Raw genomic sequence first — 20,308 nt, 5'->3', positions numbered from 1 at the left:
TAAAAATACGAGCCGACCAAATACTACAACAGCTACATGCGCCATAAACAGCAGTCCACCTCTCTGAACTCATAAAGTGGAAAAATGTCCTAATAGTGGTCTATGGGCAATCGGTTAGACTAACTATGTTTTTCCTCCTTAGACTCCACCGACCCGGAAGAGCTCTGATCTGAATGTACAGATGCTTTGGTTGGCCTGTAGGAGTGTGTGTGCGTGTGTGTGTGTGTGTGTGAGTGAGTGACTCTGGGCTGAGGGCGCGCGCGCCTCGGTTTTTCCCCTACGCATCTCGCTCTCTCTAAATGCCATCGGCGCTTCGATCTCCATGTCACTCTTTCCTCACATCTGCAGCCGATCAGAAAAAAACGACCGCGAACCTCTATTCCACAGGTCAGTAAATATTTAGATTTCTACAAAGCAAGTCTGTCTGTCTGGCTGTCCTTCAGCGAAGAACACAAAGTCTAGCTCTTAAAGGTACATACTAGTTAGTCCCTTCCAGCCTCCCTCTGTGTTTTCTGTCCAGCCAGGCGTATGTCCAGAAATGAATTGATGAGCAAGTTTGTTCCATGACTTTAAAAACCATTTTCGAATATAGCGTTTTTGTAGTGCATCTTTAGGAAAAAGGCACACATGCTTTTTGTTTAGTGAATTGCAGAGGCCGGTTAAACAGCTCCGTTTTCTAAACATGTGTAGAGCTTTTCTGCATGTCTGTCAAACAGAAAAGTGGTTAAAAAGACACACGCGACGCCATTGTTGCCTCTTATGTTTTTACTGTAGCCTATATGTGTTTGGCTGTGTTTGTGACAGGCGTTTGGTTAGGGGATATTCAGTCTAAAGTAGTTTTCGAAAATAAAAATAGACATACTGTAAATAGGCTTTAGGTGGTCTTCAATAATCGTTTTAACAAATCGTTCCTTTTTTCGTTTTTCACGTTTCCAAATTGCTTTGGAATTTATTGCAGTTAACGCACTAGATTCTGAGAGTGTTTTACCTACCTCGCGCCTCCCGAAATACAGAGATGAAGGATTTTAATTATCTATTACCACCTGAGTTGGTGACAGGCAGAATCCCTTTAACCCATGAAATTGATCTGATTTACCTCGCCAATGGGTCATAAAAGAAAGGAGTTGGATTTGCTGAGGCTGCATTCCCCCTTTTCCATCACGTCTGTGGTCGATATGGCTTGATTTGGAGATGAGCTGTTACATAGAATGAATAGGATACGAAATTAAGGGCATCACAGTCGCGCTATCATGGGCAGAGCTCGAGCGGTTATTTGCATACAGAGCTCAGAACGGGCTGGGAAATCGCGCGCCGTTCTATTGATTTATGCTGAATGCTTCCCCAACAGCTGTGTTTTGGAGATAGGGAGGCTGGCCACTCACATAATCACGAGGTGGGTTACCTTTTAAATAAGGATACAATCTGCCTCCAATCTCCAAATCAGACCACGACAGAGATGGACAGCACACTGAGTGTGGCTTGAAATGTTCTTTGTTTGTGTGTTTATGAAGTTCTCAAATGATGTTAGCTACCTGTCGGATTTATTTAGACGTGTTTGATATGTATGCTAATTAGCAATAACACGTTGTTATGTAAAAAAAAAAGGGTTGAACAAATTCAACAACTGTCAATGGATTTATTTGGTAAAATACGCCATAAGAGCACTACATTTGATGTTGTTTAAAGCAGAGTAACCGAAAACAGTAGCGTCCAAATGGAGGCGGTGTGGGCCTGGCGATGCCGCCGTTAGAGAGAGGAGGTGAACAGCGATCACACGGATAAGCATCTCTCTAACTCAATTGACAGAGTACCTTCATATCTTTTTCTTGTTACTGGAGCTGAAGCATTACCGAAAACATAATCTGTACTCGAGGTAAAATGTTCCAAAAACGTTTCTCATTTGAATCATTCTAAGAAATACACCTCATTTTTCAAGTTTCATCCACACCGAGAATAATTTCACGCCCTCGTTTTGGTTCTAAGAATCTGAACTGGTTCACATAGTTAATTGAGTACAACAAGAAGCGTTGTTCTTGAAAAGATCAGAGAATATTGTGGCATTAGTCATCTTATACCTGTAGCCTATATTTATGGGCTATATGCCACACGCCCCAACTCGAGGTTTAACATTTTGTCATGCATGATATCGTTTTGAATGATTTGAAAATGCCTGTTTTCGGTGTATTTAAAAAATAAAAAATCAGCATATATGAAAAGCATTGTTATTATTATTATTATTATCATTATTAATAGTAATAATAATAAATAGCTGTTCGTTGATTACATTTAAATTATCCTGTAACACACACATGAAAGTCCGACTGCGTTTCTCTCTCCTTCGCTTTAAAAAAAAAATGTCTCCGTCTTCATCAAGATGATAATAATGTATTCCAGTGGTGACTGGAGTGAAGTAGCTCCAGCGGGTAGAGAGAGTGCCGGGCGAGGCCCGCTGCCCGAGGCGGTGTCCTCTGGTTCACCCTGGATCCGCGCCTCGCGGCTGTTTGGACAGCTTTACCTGCAACATTAGAATGAAACTGTAAAATCTAAACCCATCAAAAGTCTCCTAAGCCAGATGCCGGCACTTTAATTAAATTTAATTTCTGGGCCTTCCCTGTTTTTCATCTGCCCCAAAACTGGGTTACAGTGCAAAGAGCGTCAGGGAAGCTTGCTTTGGAATGTGCTTATCTCCCTGTTTTAATGATGATGCTTCAATGGTTGGACACACATATATGATCAACCAAAAATATATTTAAATGTAATAGATACAATTTATAGTAATAAATTGAATAGCCTATATGGTATTATCAATATGCATATTATTATTATTATTATTATTATTATTATTATTAGTAGTAGTGGTAGTAGCAGTAGTAGTGTAGGCCTAGTAGTAGTGTTATTATGATTATTATAACTATTATTACTACTATTATTGTTGTTATTATAATAATATGTATTATTATTATAAGACTATAACTACCACCTAATAACTACAACCTTGGGAAATACATTTGTCATAATTACAGTTAGCCTGGGGGGGGGGGGGGGGGGGGGGCATAGGGGGGAAAATGTGGACACAGTAAACAAAGAGGTGCTATCTATAAAGTTCATCTCACTCTGACAATGAAATAATCCGGCGCTTTCTTAAATTCTCACCCTCGGTGAAATGTGTGGCGTCTTCTGATTTTAATCAGCGTTCCCTGACATAATCGCTCACAAATGATCTCCCCAGTCTTCTGCTGTGCCCGCCACCAGGCAAAACTACCAGCCATCATACTACCACCAACATTTATGAATCAGACGCCGTGTAGTAGACTAGACATCTGCTTTTTATTTGGTTTGTTTTGGTTATTTTATCACGCACACACAGACAGACACGCACGCACGCACGCACGCACGCACGCACACACACACACACACACACACACACACACACACACACACACACACACACACACACACACACACACACACACACACACACACACACACACACACACACACACACACGTCCCCCACCCCCTTCTGCTGTGACAGTGGTGGGGATTTACAAATGACAACTTTTAAAGGGGACCAGTTTTTATTCCACTCTCCTTCCCTCTTGACACTGAAGCTTGGGAAATCACGTCTTGAGAGATGTCCCACTCTGTAAGCTTCCAGGCATCCAGACAAGAAACAAAAAAACAGTATCAGGATTTTTACATTTACTGTCATGTGTTGCCTCGGAGCACCTATAACGCATAGCCTACTTGGTGGATAATGGAGCGCGATACTTTTCAAGAGGATAATTACACGAGTCCGTTGACAGCTCGACAATGGCGGTGAGATTGTTCGATGTGAGGCGGTACAGCAGTTTCCATCCAGGTTCAGTCTCAGGTTCGCTTGAGTGAGACATGCTCTCTGGGTATCCTGGAGAGGGACAAAAGCGTGCTTTGCCAAATCAGCAATATTTATGTTTCTCACACATTAACTCCATGCACCCGACTGAGAACGGCTGTGGTAAAATGCACAACCTCCAAAAGACTAAAAGGCCATCTACAAATATCACAAATGTAGCTATCCTATTCTGTAAAATAGGCCTACCTCATTGCATAAGATGGATGTGGCAGTTATTGTTGTGGTCATGCTCTGAATATCAAGTGCTCCCATGGAGACCCTGATTTTTTTATTTTATGTATAATTTCCTTCGTGTCAGTTTGCATTCGTGATAGTGCTCTTTGGAAAATGATATGGTATCGATTTTTATGCCAATGCAAGGCTATTAATATAATCTTCTTTTTCTCCCCTTGTAATGTCTGTGTGCATACAACTCACTATACGATTTCTTTTTTAATGCGTAATTAACGCCCAGCATACCTGGTTACAGAATTGTGCTTATAAATTATTATAATTTTACTCACTGGAAAAGGGCGCGCGCATTTCCTCTCCAGAACAGCCTACGCGCTCTGCTCTGCTTGCTGAGAGGGTTCATTTCCTGGCTGTTTACTCTGGAGATGACGTCACGTCCAGTGGCGTCGCAGAGGCTGCCTGTGTCAGTACTTTGTGCAGCACCTAAAAGAACAGCCCCCTATTATACAATGACATGCTGCCAATCGGAGAGTATGGGGTAGCCAAACTGGGAATTAGATACAAAATACCTCCCCACGGGGCAGCCCTCCCCCTCCCACCTATTACTGTGCAATCAAGTGCAACAAGGCGAGAGTACGCTGCAGCATTCATACCTGACATTGGCATATGGAGTAATTAGATGATCTGGTCTATGGTGTCAGTATGAATTTATTGAATTAGTCAATTCAAGATCATACACTATAGAACCAATGACTGCATCCAGTCACATTTAATGCAGTCTTTTTTAATTAATAATGACATGTCAGGGCATTTGCTGCTTGTCTGTCTGTGTGTTGGGGGAGAGACTAGAGGTCTAATACACTGGGAGAATGCTCTCTCTCGCTCAGTCTGTTAAAGCCAGCTGAGGAGCCAGGCAGTAATGCAGTGGAGTGTTTTCAGACTGCAGTTCAGCCGCTCTGGCGTCCTCGCCCGCCCCGGCTCTGTGAAGCGAGGAAATCAGCCCAATTTGGGGAGTTAAGTCGTAGCCTGCCATTATAATAACGCGCCTGTCACCGCGAGAGGACGCACTGTCACAATTTTAAGGAAATGGGCGTCCCACAACCTGCCAGGTTGCCACTGGTTCCTCGTTATTGAGCAGGCTTCACTTGCTGTCTCTTTCTATTGATATATATTTTTAATGACAAGCCCGGAAATATTATTGTGGCCAGCAGGATTAATTGATTCAGATACTGCATTAAAAAGCAGTCTACTTTAGAATAGAAAATAATAAATATTTAAATAGATGTGTTGTTTTCAACGTTGTCTCAATGAGATGTGCATTTAAGATGTTCATATTTACATATTTAGTACAGTCTATATGTCCATATTTCGTTATAAAAAATGACTTTATTATGGGTTATAATTGAGTTATAATGCACAATGCATTGTGTATGATGGGCATGAAGGCGTTTGTGTACCGGTATTTGCTTTCAAGAAAAATAATCTGAATATGAAATTAAATGTATTTACTATTGGTGAGACTCTTGCAGGGTCTGTGAAAGAAAAATCCTTGCAGCAGTTCTTGGTCATCTCTCCTGGCCCACAATATTCAATTAGGGCGAGCAGGGCAGGCCCCTCCCCCACTGATGACACTGACAGACCCTCCTTAAGTTGCGTCGCGCCCCAGCTGTCTGCAAGCATTGAGCTGCCTGGCGCCATCCTGAAAGAATGCCTTCACTGTAAAAAAAAAAACAGAGAGAGCGAGAGAGAGAGAGACATACACACACTGGGACGGAGAGAGTTCAGAGAGAGCTAGAGAGAGTGGGTAAGAGAGCTAGAGAGAGAGAGAGAGAGAGAGGGGGAAGCGAAGTAAGCGGAGAGGGTTGCCGCTGCGCACAAACAGAGATTTGATCTGTGAGTTCGGTGCTAGTCAGTTTGCACTAAGCCACCTACTGCAAACAAGGCTGCGTCTAAACATATACCACTGCAACTTGTTGAATCGGCTTTATAATATAGAAACTTTGTCAGGGAAAAGTTGAGGAACTTTTGAGTGGGACTGGATACGACCTTGGACCTATTTATGACAACATTCAAGTGAAACATTATTTTTTGAATGTATGTTTTGAACAATTTTATTTGATTTATTATATGGGCAAATTCACATTAATGTGAATCCCTGCCAAATAATCACATTTGAATAGACTGAAAATAACAGCATAGGGGGAACAACGTCATTTTTAAATACATTTTTATTTTTCATCTCCAGGTGAACGAAGTTAACGAAGAAAACTGTGGATTAAACAAAGCAGGAATTCGGACAGATTTTTTTCTTACTTGACTTGAATCGGTTCACTCCGGTGTATAAGAACGTTTGCTAAAAAGCTATGGAAGTATCCGCTGACCAACCCCGATGGATGAGCCATCACCACCCATCGGTGCTAAACGAACAGCATCCCGGCTCGCACCACCCGGGCCTCGGCCACTCGTACATGGACCCCTCGCAGTATCCCCTCGCCGACGATGTGGATGTACTGTTTAATATCGACTCACAGGGCAACCACGTATCTCCATACTATGGGAACTCAGTCAGAGCCGTCCAGAGGTATCCACCTCCTCCACATAGTAAGTACTGCTTCATTACGCGTCGTTTTAGGCTACTATTGAATTAAGAGACATCGACCTCTTATTTCATTGTGGTGTGGTCAGTTTGAACTCAGATAGAGCTAACATAAGACTAATTCGTCTTCAGATGGTTGTGCATTTTAAAATGTCTGAACCGAAGTATTTGTCTAATAGGTTTAAGCCTCAGCGGATCCTGCTAATTAAAAAAATGCGAGGGCCATATGAAACCATGCAGTCCTCTGTTATGTGTGGCTTACCTCTCTGGTGGTGTGCCTTTGGTTTCATATGTTTCCCGTTGTGAGTATAGATCTGTGTTATAACAGTGAGTTAGACCACTCTGTTTCATTGTTCTACTTCTATGCTCAGTGCTATTTTAGCACAGCGACATCAGATATAAGAAGGGAAGGTGCTAAATAGCAGTCGAGCAATTTGAAATCAATGACAAATGTTTATATTAAATCAATTAACGTGAATTACAGATGAACAACACGCTACTATTGTCAAGTATGACATGTATTTTTGTATCATGGTTAATATCATTAAAATATGTTACCTAACGATTGAATGTGTAGACCTACAGAGAGAATTTGGAAAGGCCCCATGCGATATATTTGGTCATTTCAGACTATCATACTTCACCACACAACCGTGTACATTTCATGGCAGGTAAACTATGAGTTATCATTTAATTATAGATATTCTTGGAGGAAAAATAACTGCGGAAGAGCAATTGGTTTAATTTATTGACATGACTTCCTGAACGGAATAGTGAATCATGACCCGGTTTCTGTAGCTAAAACACCACTGTTCAAACCCTCTGCACTGACACTGGCGTGCTACTCTAACTGCTGCTCTGACACAGTCATACAGGCCCTGGGTTTCGGCTAGACCAACAAAAATACAGCAGGCTGGAGTCAAGAGGGGCAATTTGGGTCAGAGCATATGTTGTCAGGTGTGTAGGCCTGGTGTGCAGTTTAATCTTGTGTCCCCGAAGATTAAATCGCGAGTGAGGTTTTACTCAAATCGCGTATGTTTAAAAAAGAATGTTTTCCACGATCGGCTTTCTTAATGGAAATAATCAAAAGTCTAAGTCATTGTAGTTTCAGTTTATCCACTGGTAAAGCACATCTGAATTCACTCATATAAACAAGACCTTGTCATATTTATAATGTTTTGTTTCAATAGAACGTGTGACTAAACGTTTTTAATTGACAGTGACTGAGGTGCACCTTTAATTTGTCACGAAATTATATTATTGTGTAATTTTCATAGCAGGCCTAGACCTACATGGCGATGTCAAACTTAAACCAGCATACATGTGAGATATTGTTTAAAGTCAACAAAATGATCATAAGGGAAAGTGATCAAATCGTGAGAGTAGGCTAATTGAATGTAGGCTTATTGTAATTTTCTTCACCGAGAAAAATACTGACACCGTTCTATCATCCTATTTTCTATTACAGGTAGTCAGGTGTGTCGCCCCTCTCTACTGCACGGCTCTCTGCCGTGGCTGGACGGAAGCAAAGCGATGCAGCACCACAGCACTTCCCCATGGAACCTGAGTCCTTTCCAGAAGAGCTCACTGCACCACGGTTCCCCGGCAGGTCTCTCTGTCTACCCTTCGGCGTCCTCCTCCTCCCTGTCCGGGGGCCACTCCAGCCCGCACCTCTTCACCTTTCCCCCCACTCCTCCGAAAGACGTGTCCCCGGACCCAGGCATCTCCACTCCGGGCTCAAGCAGCAACAGTCGGCAACAGGAGGAGAAAGAGTGCATAAAGTACCAGGTGTCCCTGGCCGAGAGCATGAAACTGGAATCTCACAGCCGGAGCATGGCATCAATCGGAGCGCAATCCTCCGCACACCATCATCACCCCATCGCCACATACCCATCCTATGTCCCCGAATACGGCCCAGGCCTCTTCCCACCAAGTAGCCTGATAGGTGGGTCATCTTCTAGTTATGGTTCCAAAACAAGACCAAAAACGAGGTCATGTTCAGGTAGGCGTGCATTTTATTATATTACCATTTGATTTCACCTTAGAATATATGGCATTGATGACATCCAGGTGTAATCCCAATGTACCCGTTTCAGAATCAGGACCTATTTTCGTTCTTCACACAAAAAAACTCTTATTTGGGGATATTGGCATGCCATGTAGCTTTGAGTGACAGCCAAGGCCTTTCTCTAGCCCTTGCAGGACCATAGAAAGTCAAATGCGTCTCAAAGGGGCTCGTGCACAAGATTCGTTTGAGGGGAAAATACATTAGCAGTGCCAAGGAAAGCACTTGGCGGTAACAATAATGCAAATGAATAATAATAGCAATAACAACAACAACAATAATAATACATTCTAAATAATAATAAACAAATCTTGCATGGATAGTCCAGGTTTCTATCGCTACATCAATTTGACTGAGTAACACTTTTAATTGGGGACGTTATAACGTTTCTATATGTTATTAGGCTACACAAACATCTTTAATCGCATTCAATCAACACCCTTATTTGTTAGAACACATTGCTTTTAATAGAAAGCAAATTAAATCATTCAAAGTGCATTTGCCCACATGAGATTGAACGATTTTCCACTTTCCAAAGCAAAGGAAATGAGTCCTGTGAACGATTAAACAGCCTTAGTACCCTTAAATCAGATGAGTTCAGAATAGTTTTAAGCTGTGCCTGAACCAGATCTGTTTTCAGTTGTTCTATGTTTCACACAGGGAAAGAGAGAGAGGCTAAATCTGTGACCGCGGCCTCCATGCCGGAATGGCTGTCTCGCGCCAGTTTATATGTTTAAGATAATCCCATTACTGTCAGACTGGTGCACGCGACAGTTGTATTGTTTACGCAGAGCCAGTAATAACTTTGATAGAGTCCGGATGCGGGGCTGCATTGAGAGGGGGTAATCACGAATGAGCACTCTGCGTGGCAGAGGGGCACGACTGGCGAGGCGGAATGTTATCCAAGCAAGTGGGGGTAATTAAAATAAAAGGTTATTCAGGCTCTGCTAGAAACCAGTTAACTGTAATGAGATTAATATCAGTGCCACATAGCATTTGGAGAAATATAGAAAACAGTGGATTAGACGATGCATATCATCAGGCTTATTCAATGCTGAATAATATTCACTTATTACTACAAAATAATAAATCATTTTAATTTGTGGATTAAGTATGTGTGTGCTGTAATATGCGTAAAGATACATCCTCTAAAATGAATCTTAAAGAGGTTATCTATTAATGAGGTCATATAATAGAATGTGTCTACATTGCAAATGTATAGTTGAAAATAAGTATTGGAGAAAGGTCGACTCTGTGGTCTTCTAAACATAAACCCCGGAACACGCCTTGCGCAATTCAAAATCCTGTAGTAGCCTATTTCTCAGAGCCCTATTGTGGAGTGGGTACATTTGTTTAGCTGCGTTAGCCAGGCTCCACTATAAAACCACTATTGATTCACAACGTCCTCGGTGTCTGCTGAGGTATATGGAATGTCTATCACATCTAACAAGGCAGAACCAGAAGTGACGCATATAAGTCTCTGAAGAAGTGGAGCGATTTTTGCAGTCGAACGGGGAAGTGCGGGTGAGGAGAGGCACACAGGCACGGCACAGCGCAAGGCCTCCTCTCTATACGCGTCTATGCTTTCAAATAATCCTGCCGTGCAGCTCGGTTGTTTCAGTTTCAGTGGCGAGGCCACATATGCCTGGGGATCAGGAGACCCCCTTAATGAAACTGTTAACGCGCCTCTCACCTGTCGGTGTCACTAGAGAAGTGCCAGTCAAACCCAAATGCTGGTTTGGAAAGACAGTGGTCATTCCAATCAAATAAACAGGCCTACATATGAATGAATTCGCCTGTTTTACAATAACATATAATTATTAATATACACCACTGTGAAATGAGAGGTTGTGTGTGTGGGAGAAAGAAGAGGGCACATTTGAATAACAAAAACATGATTGAGTCCATAGATTATGCACGCCCTTTTCTAAAGATAGGTTTGTATTCAGTTTGTATTAATATATTATGTATTTGATGAAATGATGTGTGACCTCACTGTGACAGTAATCGACCATAATAGACCTGCTTTATTCAATGATAGTCAGATGTTTGTATGATGTCAGACGTATTGTATGAGGTCATTTTGGAAACACTATGAATTGGAAAAGGCCTACTAACTCCATGGTCAAATGTTGATATCTGTTGTAGCCTAACAGAGGCTGGGCTTTTTTGCACTTCGAATATTCAATGCATTGTTATAGGCCCACTGTATTATTATTACTATTATTAATAGTACTAGTAGTAGCAGTAGTAGTAGTAGTAGTATGTTTACTGGTATACTTGGTATACTTTGTATTATTATTATTGTGTCCTATGAATGTTATGCTACTATTATAATTCATTATTTTGTGTGATGACATTTTCTACGATGTTTATAACAGCCTTTCTCCCTCTTGACCTGAGGGATCAAGTGTTTCAGATGTGAGATGCTATGTTTAGTTTAAAAGGGGCGAACTGATCTCGGCGCTCTCTCCATGTTGTGTATCGTTTCTGCTTTCAGAAGGTAGAGAGTGCGTTAACTGTGGAGCTACGTCGACCCCGCTCTGGAGGCGGGATGGCACTGGTCACTATTTGTGTAACGCCTGCGGACTCTATCACAAGATGAACGGGCAGAATCGGCCCCTCATCAAACCCAAGCGACGACTGGTATGTCCCTGCCACTTTGTATTGATGACACTTCCGTCTTTCTCTCTTTCTCTACCCAGGAAGAAGTGTTAGCTGCAGGAAATTGACTCGCCAAGTGCAGGTCTCGAATTCTTTTAGATATACAGTAATAGCAAACTGCAGATTTATTATTACTATTGTTTTGCATTTTTTTAAAATGATTTGCTTCATCAATTATTATTTTTCCCGCTTCAATTGCCCTACTGTTTGATATTTCTTAGAGGGACAAACATAGGAGAAAATATATTCCTCGTATTCTGCATTGAGGCAAATCGAAAATATTCCATCAAAGTCCTCACTGCCCGCATAGAAATAATATCTGCAGTTGACATACTGTAAATTGCATACATAGAATTGGACGTTTCTATGGTTTAGATGAGAGATATGGGCTACCATGCACCCTGCAGTATTTGGAGAGGAACCCCCTGAACTTTTGAACACCAGAAAGCTATAGAGCTCTATAGAGCAGTTCCCCTATCTCCCTGCATGGTTAGATAAAAGCGAACACTTTCTAGGCAGGGGACGCCTCGCGTGGACTGCTCGTTTAGCAGCCTGCCAGCTTCTGCTCTAGCCTATATCCCCCTTCTCTCTCTAATGTGAAAACCCGACTTCCCAGGAAAAAGCTGCCGGATATCTGAGCAGCGCAGATAAGTCGCTTTTAACAACATAGCCCGCTTCCCCAGTCTAAACATGAAGGGGACCGGGGACCGAATCAGCGCAAGGAGCGGCCCAGGGCACGCAGGAGTCACGACTCAAGATTGTTCTTCTCAGAACTCAGGGAATCTCTGCAGAATGTTCAAATACTGAGGGAAAATAGTAAGAAAATGAAAAGAGAAAAGAGAGAGGGAAGTCTGAAGAAGAAGTCTGTGAGGAGATGGATACAGTGAGCTCCATTTTCTAGTACACAAGCAGTTTATTTTCGCGTTAATGGAACTCAAGATTGGTGTGTAAAGCAATTACATTATTTAAGTCACGCATGAACATGGGTTATTAGACCACCAGATGTAGATAATTGGAAATCACTCCGAAAGATAGTGTAGTGCCTTTTGTTTAGCCCATTCGGTGTTAACGGGTACTGTGTCCTATTCGGCCATCTCGTCTATCGATTGGTTTTATAGATTATAACATCAATGTCAGGCCGGTCAGCTAACTGGCGTCTGAGGCAGGCATTTCAACCCATGAGAATGTAGAGTCCTCTCCCCATGCAAGTCGAAACGTATCTCTAATGTAAATCAGGGCATTATCCCGTCCCAATTTTGAAAAACAATTTTCTGTAATTGGCTAATAGGCAATGTGGTCGGTATGGCGATATTCAAGCTTATATTGCGATATATCAAGTTTACCATCTTCATCCACAAGCATATAATTTTGTCCATTTTATTCATTAGCCATGTCAAATTGTGAATCCCCCTTGACAGCTCAACATGATTGGCTATGTAAAAACAACAGAATAATGATTATTTGATCTTGCTATGCACACATTGATGATTTAACATATATTTTCCTCCCATTGGAGGCTGGAGATTTGTTTTAAAAATACATAATTCTGTCCGCCATCATGCTCTCACCGTAAAACGAATTGTAGTTTATTTGTATAAACTGTTGAGTTTCATATTTAAACAGAAGGAGCAGACACTATCTTGCTGTTACTTAAGCACTTAGTCGCTTTAACGGGGAAATGTAATCAGATTTAATTAGGTCCCATTTCATGCCACTGCTTTTATGTCATCTGTAAATATTTACTCTTGAGATGCGCATGTGCGCATGATGCTATTTTTAGTCTCGAGTCAAAGTAGCGCTGTTTTGGAATGTTGTCTTTATTTTAAAACTAGTTGCAGAAAGTTGATAGACAGAACTTTGCAGAAAGCTATATGTTAGTAATGTATTATAATAGCATTATAAATGCAACATTTGGTTTGATAACCTAGGAAAAGGCCTTATGACTGATATGCATTTTTTAAAATCTCCTTTTCACCAGTCTGCAGCAAGACGGGCAGGAACATCATGTGCAAACTGTCAAACGAGCACGACAACACTGTGGCGGAGAAACGCAAACGGGGACCCCGTGTGTAACGCTTGCGGTCTATACTACAAACTGCACAATGTAAGCAAAACAACAGCCTTTACATTATAGTAAGATATCTACTAACTTATCTAAGCATGTGTCGTCTTTCATATCCTTTCTTTTCTTCCTCATTTTTCTTTCTTTTCATTTATTCTCTCCTCCCTTTTTTCTGTACATTCAAAGCTTATTTGTAATTTCTCTAGTTCTTGAAATATTTATCGCAGTCGTCCCTATCGAGAATTGTGGGGGCACAAGCGATAAGAAATATAATTCATATGATTTATTCGCAGTAAGTCACATGTACGAATATATGACTATATGAGAGAGACGAATTAAGCCGCGTGCTTACAGCTTGGCTTTTGAATATTAAGAGCTTAATTAAAATTCGATTAATTTTCAGACCGATCTTATTTCAGGCCTTTTGGTTACATCCGCGCCAGGGACTTGGAGTCCCCCTCTGACCACCAATCCGCCTGATTCGTTTTGGGGCGTGCTGGTTACTGTCTCATCACATAATTTCACTTCCTCAATCTGAGGACCCCCAGGACCAGTTATCTCTCTCTCTCTCTCTCTCTCTCTCTCTCTCTCTCTCTCTCTCTCTCTCTCTCTCTCTCTCTCTCTCTCTCTCTCTCTCTCTCTCTCTCTCTCTCTCTCTCTCTCTCTCTCTCTCTCTCTCTCTCTCTCTCTCTCTCTCTCTCTCTCTCTCTCTCTCTCTCTCTCTCTCACACACACACACACACACACACACACACACACACACACACACACACACACACACACACACACACACACACACACACACACACACACACACACACACACACACACACACACACACACACACACACACACACACACACACACACTGCAGCAAGACGAAGATCTGCCGCGTAATTTAACTAGCTGAACATAATAATATTATTATTGTGAAACTTTACTTATAGCCTATTCAACCTTCACATGAGAGAGCTTGCCCCACAAAAACCCTCCAGAGTTTGTCTGATAGGGTATCCCTTATCCTCGCGCTAAGGGTGTAGCGCTAAGGGTGTAGCGCTAAGGGTGTATAAATGCCTATCCTACTACACTCGCTTGTCACTCAAGTGCTCCCTATGAAATATTTTCCCTATGTTGGTTTTGGTAGATTCTATAAAACTGAAGAAAACAATTTTTACTCAGGTTGTCAGGGAGAATAATAATAATTCCCAGTTACATATTATCTTTTGAAATGAATTAATTAATTGCAACATTTGTTTGTTTTGGTTAATTCAGATTTCTGTTGGGGGACTACTCACTTTGAAACAAATTCCACATTTTACATGGAACATTATATGAAGCCTCTCTCCCCTCGTGCTCAATGACTCCTAACCTGCACAGTGGCCACGGTGGCTGCAGGTGACAGCAACCTAACGCTAACCTCAGAGACCTTGATGGTCTTTCCAGTTTGATAAGCCTGTAGGCTACAGTAAACGTGTATGGACATATTTATTGGATTCTTGTGAATTGTTTTTGTTGCCACAAAGATGTGACAGACAGTGTTGACACCCAAATCAGTTTTTCCCCTCCTTGACAATGTGAATCAATGTTCCTCAACGTTCACTGATGTGTGAGTCAGGATGTTTGCAGTGTGGTCAATCTCAGACCATTGCATAAGGTTTGTGGTTGTTTTCAGGTTACTATAGGTATGGGGAGAGGATATGAGGTTATGTATTGAATGCTCTGTGGTGGTCACTGAGTAAAGCTCTGAGTGTGTTGTGTTTTGTTTGATGCAATGGGGCGGAAGCCCGAAAGGCCCAGGCTTCCTATGTGAGATGCATGGCATACATTTGAGCATCAAAGAGCATAGCCTGCCTGGCCAGCTTTAGTTGGGTGGGCTGCATTTCAACGCCTAGCTAGCAGCTAGAAACACAAAGAAGCCCTTCGCTTTTCCCCGACGTCGTGTAGAGACAGTGAAACCACATCACTCAGGCGCCGTAGCTCTTTGCCCTTTGCTAATCATCTGGGCCACTCTGTCCTCAAATATAGTCAGCGAAAAATGCCATTAACGTCTCAGAGAAAGTGGCAGAAGTGAGGCGGTGTGATCCCTGTTCCCATTTCTCGGGGAAGCCGTCCTAAAGATCAGGGAGGCAGCTGGCCTCATCCACCTCTCCTTCATAATCCTGCCCTGAGCTGGAATTCCATCATCCGGCTCTCATTCCCAGCTAAAACCTGTGCAGGAATATGGCAGCTCGGGCCATTTTGGCCAGCAGATGCCCATGCAGAAGGCTGCGATGGAGGGTTGAGGGGCGGACTTGGCCGGCGACGATAGTCGTCATGGCCATGTGTCTCATTGGTTGGCTGGTTAGGACGGTGGCTGCCAGGCTCTATTTCTATTTCTCTCTCTCTCTCTCTCTCTCTCTCTCTCTCTCTCTCTCTCTCTCTCTCTCTCTCTCTCTCTCTCTCTCTCTCTCTCTCTCTCTCTCTCTCTCTCTCTCTCTTTCTCTCTTTCTTTCTCTCTCTCTCTCTCTCTCTCTCTCTCTCTCTCTCTCTCTCTCTCTCTCTCTCTCTCTCTCTCTCTCTCTCTCTCTCTCTCTCTCTCTCTCTCTCTCTCTCTCTCTCTCTCTCTCTCTCTCTCTCTCTCTCTCTCTCTCTCTCTCTCTCTCTCTCTCTCTCTCTCTCTCTCTCTCTCTCTCTCTCTCTCTCTCTCTCTCTCTCTCTCTCTCTCTCTCTCTCTCTCTCTCTCTCTCACCCTTTCACTCGTTCCATCTATCTAACTCTCTCTATGTCTTTCCCTCTGTCTCCCTCTCCCTGGCATGGCAGTAGCCTAAGATCCAGCCCAGCTTAAGGGAATCAGCATTTAAATCCAGCCAAAAGTGGACTCACCCTGACACACACACACACACACACACACACACACACACACACACACACACACACACACACACACACACACACACACACACACACACACACACACACACACACACACACACACACACACACACACACACACACACACACACACACACACACACACACACACACACACACACTACTCCCCCCCCCCGCTAACAATGGGACAGACACATTTATTCTATAATGGGCCTCCATTACATATCACAGTGTCCCCCAAACCCTGAGCTCGATCTCTTTTGAAATTAGAAACCTATTTGTGTCGCCCCTCTCCAATTTTATTTGTTTTGTTTTTTGTTTGTTGGTCCAAACGCATTGACACAATTCGAATGTGATTTCCAAGATACGAGTGATAAACCGAACTCAATGCTTGGATTTGTATTTACTTTCTTTGTTTGTCAGCGTTTTTTCATCAAAGTCCATCAAAAAGCACGAATGCTGCTCTTTGATATTTCAGCTCAGTTCTACACTGACTCACATTCCTATTTCTGCTCCTTCAACTAAGTAACTCCTTAACGTCACTTACCTATGAAATATGAATATTGAATAACTTGCTTGTTTTAACCCTGGTGCATTAACCCCATGTCCCCCAGATCAACCGACCTCTCACCATGAAGAAGGAGGGCATTCAGACCAGGAACAGGAAGATGTCCAGCAAGTCGAAGAAGAGCAAAAAGTCCCACGACAGCATGGACGACTTCTCCAAGAGCCTGATGGAGAAGAGCAGCTCGTTCAGCCCCGCCGCTCTGTCCCGCCACATGTCCTCCTTCCCCCCCTTCTCACACTCCGGCCACATGCTGTCCACCCCCACGCCCATGCACCCCTCCTCCTTCGCCCCTCACCCCCACTCCAGTATGGTCTCTGCCATGGGCTAGAAGAGCCCAACGGTACCACCCACCTCCCAAAACCCCTCAATCAACAACTACCCCCCCACCATCCTCTTACCCCCAGTTCTCTTCGCTTACCTGAATCCCAAGCTGAAAGACAACCAAACTGCTCCCTGCTACCCATAACCAACCGCTCTGCTCCATCACCAAGCCTCCTATGATCTGACCTCGGTGTGAGGGAGACAGGCTTTATGGGTCCTTGCATTTGTTCAGTTGTCTCTTTTTTAATCTTTATCAAGTGTATCTACTGGGATCCTCAAAGCCTGGCAGACTGACTCACTGACTGTGGTTTTCCGACTCCTGGGAAGACCGTTGTTGTTCTCCGGCCTGGGAGAAAAAAATCCTGAAGCTTCACCCACTCACTGACTGTATCCTCCCAGCTGATAACCCCCAATCCGGAATTCCATTTGTGTGCAAAAATGCAATTTTTCATGGAAAAGCAAAGATGATAAACAAACCTACCCACCCTACTTCACACACCTGTATGACAGCCCCCCCCCTACCCCTGAGCCGTGAGAAGACGAGAGGAGATGAACTTTGAATATATTTGTACAAATTGTATGAAATACAGTACATTTAATGAAGACTTTTTAATTAAGTAAAATGCCCCTGGGCAGCTAACGACAGAAGGGTACGAGTCAAGGCAAGAAGAGACACTGCCGCTGGAGAGTAGAGGAAGAGAGGACGCCTCTGCTTCCTGGAGAGTAGAGGAAGAGAGGACGCCTCTGCTTCCTGGAGAGAGGGATGAGAGGGAGGAGAGGAAAGGACAGAGAAAAGGACAGGCCTTCACTTTCGCCTGCTGGAAAACATGTTTGACGCATTAAGCTTCTAGAGAGTCTATTGTTCTGACTGCAGGCGTCTCTTTTTTGGATGTGCTATAGGTCTCGGGCTGTTGGTTTGTGTTCACATGCTAGCACATACACACACATATTCACATGTCATACTTTCACATACACACACAAACACACACTGCCACATTGGATCACCTGAAAGACTTTCTTCCGGCCCACAGATTATATGCATTGTGAAAAAAGTTCCTGTATTTGTTATTTGTATGTATAATTCAGAGTACCAAAAATACGAAAGAAACAAAGATGTAGAATTATTTCTTTATGTTATGCAGACTGAATGGTTGTAAAAGTTGAATAATAATCACTAGTGTAAAAAATGACTGCTTTTTTGTTTCGTAATTATTTTTCTTTGAAAAGAATAAACTAGTTTAATCTCTGTTGACATGTTAGCCTGTGGTTGCGATACTTATTTTGTTCTCTGGTGCGATGTTATCGTGTGATGTTTGACACATCGTCACCCCACCCAGACCTTGTCTGCAACACCCCCGGCCATTTTTACCCAGCATTCACAGCAGCAACTGACAGCTCTTGTGGTGAAGGACAAACAGGAAGTGCAGAAATAAACAGTGACACTGTGGCTGTAGGAGGGCTCACATGCCGTTTTATGGCTAGACAGGCAGGCTAACTCTCACAGTCATTCTCACCATCACAACTGACCTGCACTTTAAATCGGGTCATAATGGAACAGAAAGCTTGGCAGAAATTCTCCTGTAGGTATCCGCTCGTTATTAGGAATTAGTCATGTTTCTGGAGAGAGCATGTGAAGTTAGAATGTGCCTTCAGAATTCCACAGTTCTACAGTATGGAGCTGATTGGTGAGGGTGATTAGTGGTCTCAGACAATTTAGGGAATTCATTTAAATCATTGAATATCCAATCTGGGGAATTCAGATCCTCATGTAGAATAAGAATTCTCAAATTCTTACATGACACATTTGTAGTTTCTTAGCGCCCATGTCCTTTTATGGAAGTCGACTACATGATGTCAATATTACCAGACACAGCCATGATACAGCAATAGAAAACACATCAATCACAGAGACTTAAACAATACATTTGGTGGGAACAACTATTTCAGTACATTTTATCATCAACACACCAAACCCATGTGTAGCCTACACAGCAACATCAGTCAGATGTTATTTTGTCACAAGCAATTCCGCTAGTCCGCCGCATACCTGTAGGTGCTGAAGAGCAATAAATAATTTCCTCCCTTTCTTTTGAAAACGATGACTGTTTTTGAATTGGAATTTTGAAGAGGAACTCAGCGTCGGTTTCGAACGCAGAATTGACCGCATTGTGGCTGAAGTTCCTCTACATCCCCCTCCTTCCCCATCAAGTGTAAAGCATATTCAAATACACATATTAATATACTGTACATACAGTGCCTTATGGGGAAAAAGAAGACTACATTGATTGACAAACAAGGAATTGAGAGTGCATGAACCATGGTAAGAAGAAGCCATCATCTCAACAGTGTTATTAGTAGCTGCTACTGTATTGACTTTAATCCCACTGTACTCTGCCAGAGGGAACGAGAGCTATGTGATTGAGGAACAAGGATGTTATAGTATCGGTTTAGGTACATTGAATATCCAGAGCAAAAACATGCCCTTATTCTTAAATAGGGTTAATGGCCTTCAAAATCATTATTTTCTTTATTTAAAAAAGTATGAAAATCATATGATTTCTATTGAAGAGGGCATTGGGTTCGATTTGAAGTTCAACGTAATTCAAACAGCACACCATCTGTTCCGTGTTTGACCTTTTAAGACAGGATTTAGCATCCTTCCAGCCAAGCTTGCTAGCATTATACTCACCCAACTGGATTCCACTTACCACTATCTAATACTGAGTACTGTAGTCCTCGGTCACTGTCAAAATGTTCAAATAGTAATGATATATTGTAAGTCACACATAAACATTTTTTTCTGACTTGGAAGTCAAACCAAATAGCATCAATGGGATCATCTAGAGGTAGATCCTCTCCCTGGATCAACTCATTCGTAAAAACAGACATGTTATGCAAACAGACATACGCAGTGGCAATTCAGAGAATACAAACACACGTTCCAGTCTTTAGTCCAGCTCCACACCCTGTACTGACCTTTTCTTTGACTACATTTCAACGAGGTCAAACAGAAGTCTACCAGTCATTGGCCACAATTTGTTTCTGAGCCACTGTGTCCAATCAGGAGATTTGCTCCTGTGTTTTAACAGCGAAATT

The 20,308-nt window shown here is 42.5% G+C and overlaps 1 protein-coding gene and 1 long non-coding RNA gene across 6 annotated transcripts; one reads left to right on the top strand and one right to left on the bottom strand.

Moving 5' to 3' along the window:
- The first annotated feature begins 251 nt into the window (after positions 1-251).
- LOC124014069 (transcription factor GATA-3-like) lies at positions 252-18,464 on the top strand. 5 transcript variants are annotated; one of them, XM_046328759.1, is made up of 6 exons: positions 252-387; positions 6,311-6,666; positions 8,130-8,663; positions 11,227-11,372; positions 13,369-13,494; positions 16,938-18,464. In XM_046328759.1, the coding sequence occupies exons 2-6, from the start codon at positions 6,429-6,431 to the stop codon at positions 17,217-17,219; spliced, it is 1,326 nt and encodes a 441-aa protein (XP_046184715.1). In that variant the 5' UTR covers positions 252-387; positions 6,311-6,428; the 3' UTR covers positions 17,220-18,464. The 5 variants fall into 5 exon arrangements, with proteins under 5 accessions (XP_046184715.1, XP_046184718.1, XP_046184717.1 ...); XM_046328758.1 differs by lacking the exon at positions 252-387 and adding an exon at positions 5,765-6,159; XM_046328762.1 differs by lacking the exons at positions 252-387; positions 11,227-11,372 and adding an exon at positions 11,432-11,472 and having other exon boundaries at positions 5,763-6,666; positions 8,130-8,606.
- Positions 1,623-3,405, bottom strand: LOC124014070. The gene is made up of 2 exons (XR_006834958.1): positions 3,154-3,405; positions 1,623-2,515 (listed from the first exon to the last, which is right to left on the bottom strand). It is a non-coding gene; the product is annotated as an uncharacterized LOC124014070 (long non-coding RNA).
- Positions 18,465-20,308: the final 1,844 nt, after the last annotated feature.

This window comes from Oncorhynchus gorbuscha, linkage group LG25, assembly GCF_021184085.1.
Source record: "Oncorhynchus gorbuscha isolate QuinsamMale2020 ecotype Even-year linkage group LG25, OgorEven_v1.0, whole genome shotgun sequence".
NCBI classification, from domain to species: domain Eukaryota; kingdom Metazoa; phylum Chordata; class Actinopteri; order Salmoniformes; family Salmonidae; genus Oncorhynchus; species Oncorhynchus gorbuscha.
The sequence above is the reverse complement of the archived record's forward strand: the minus strand, read 5'-3'. Positions and strand labels throughout refer to the sequence as shown.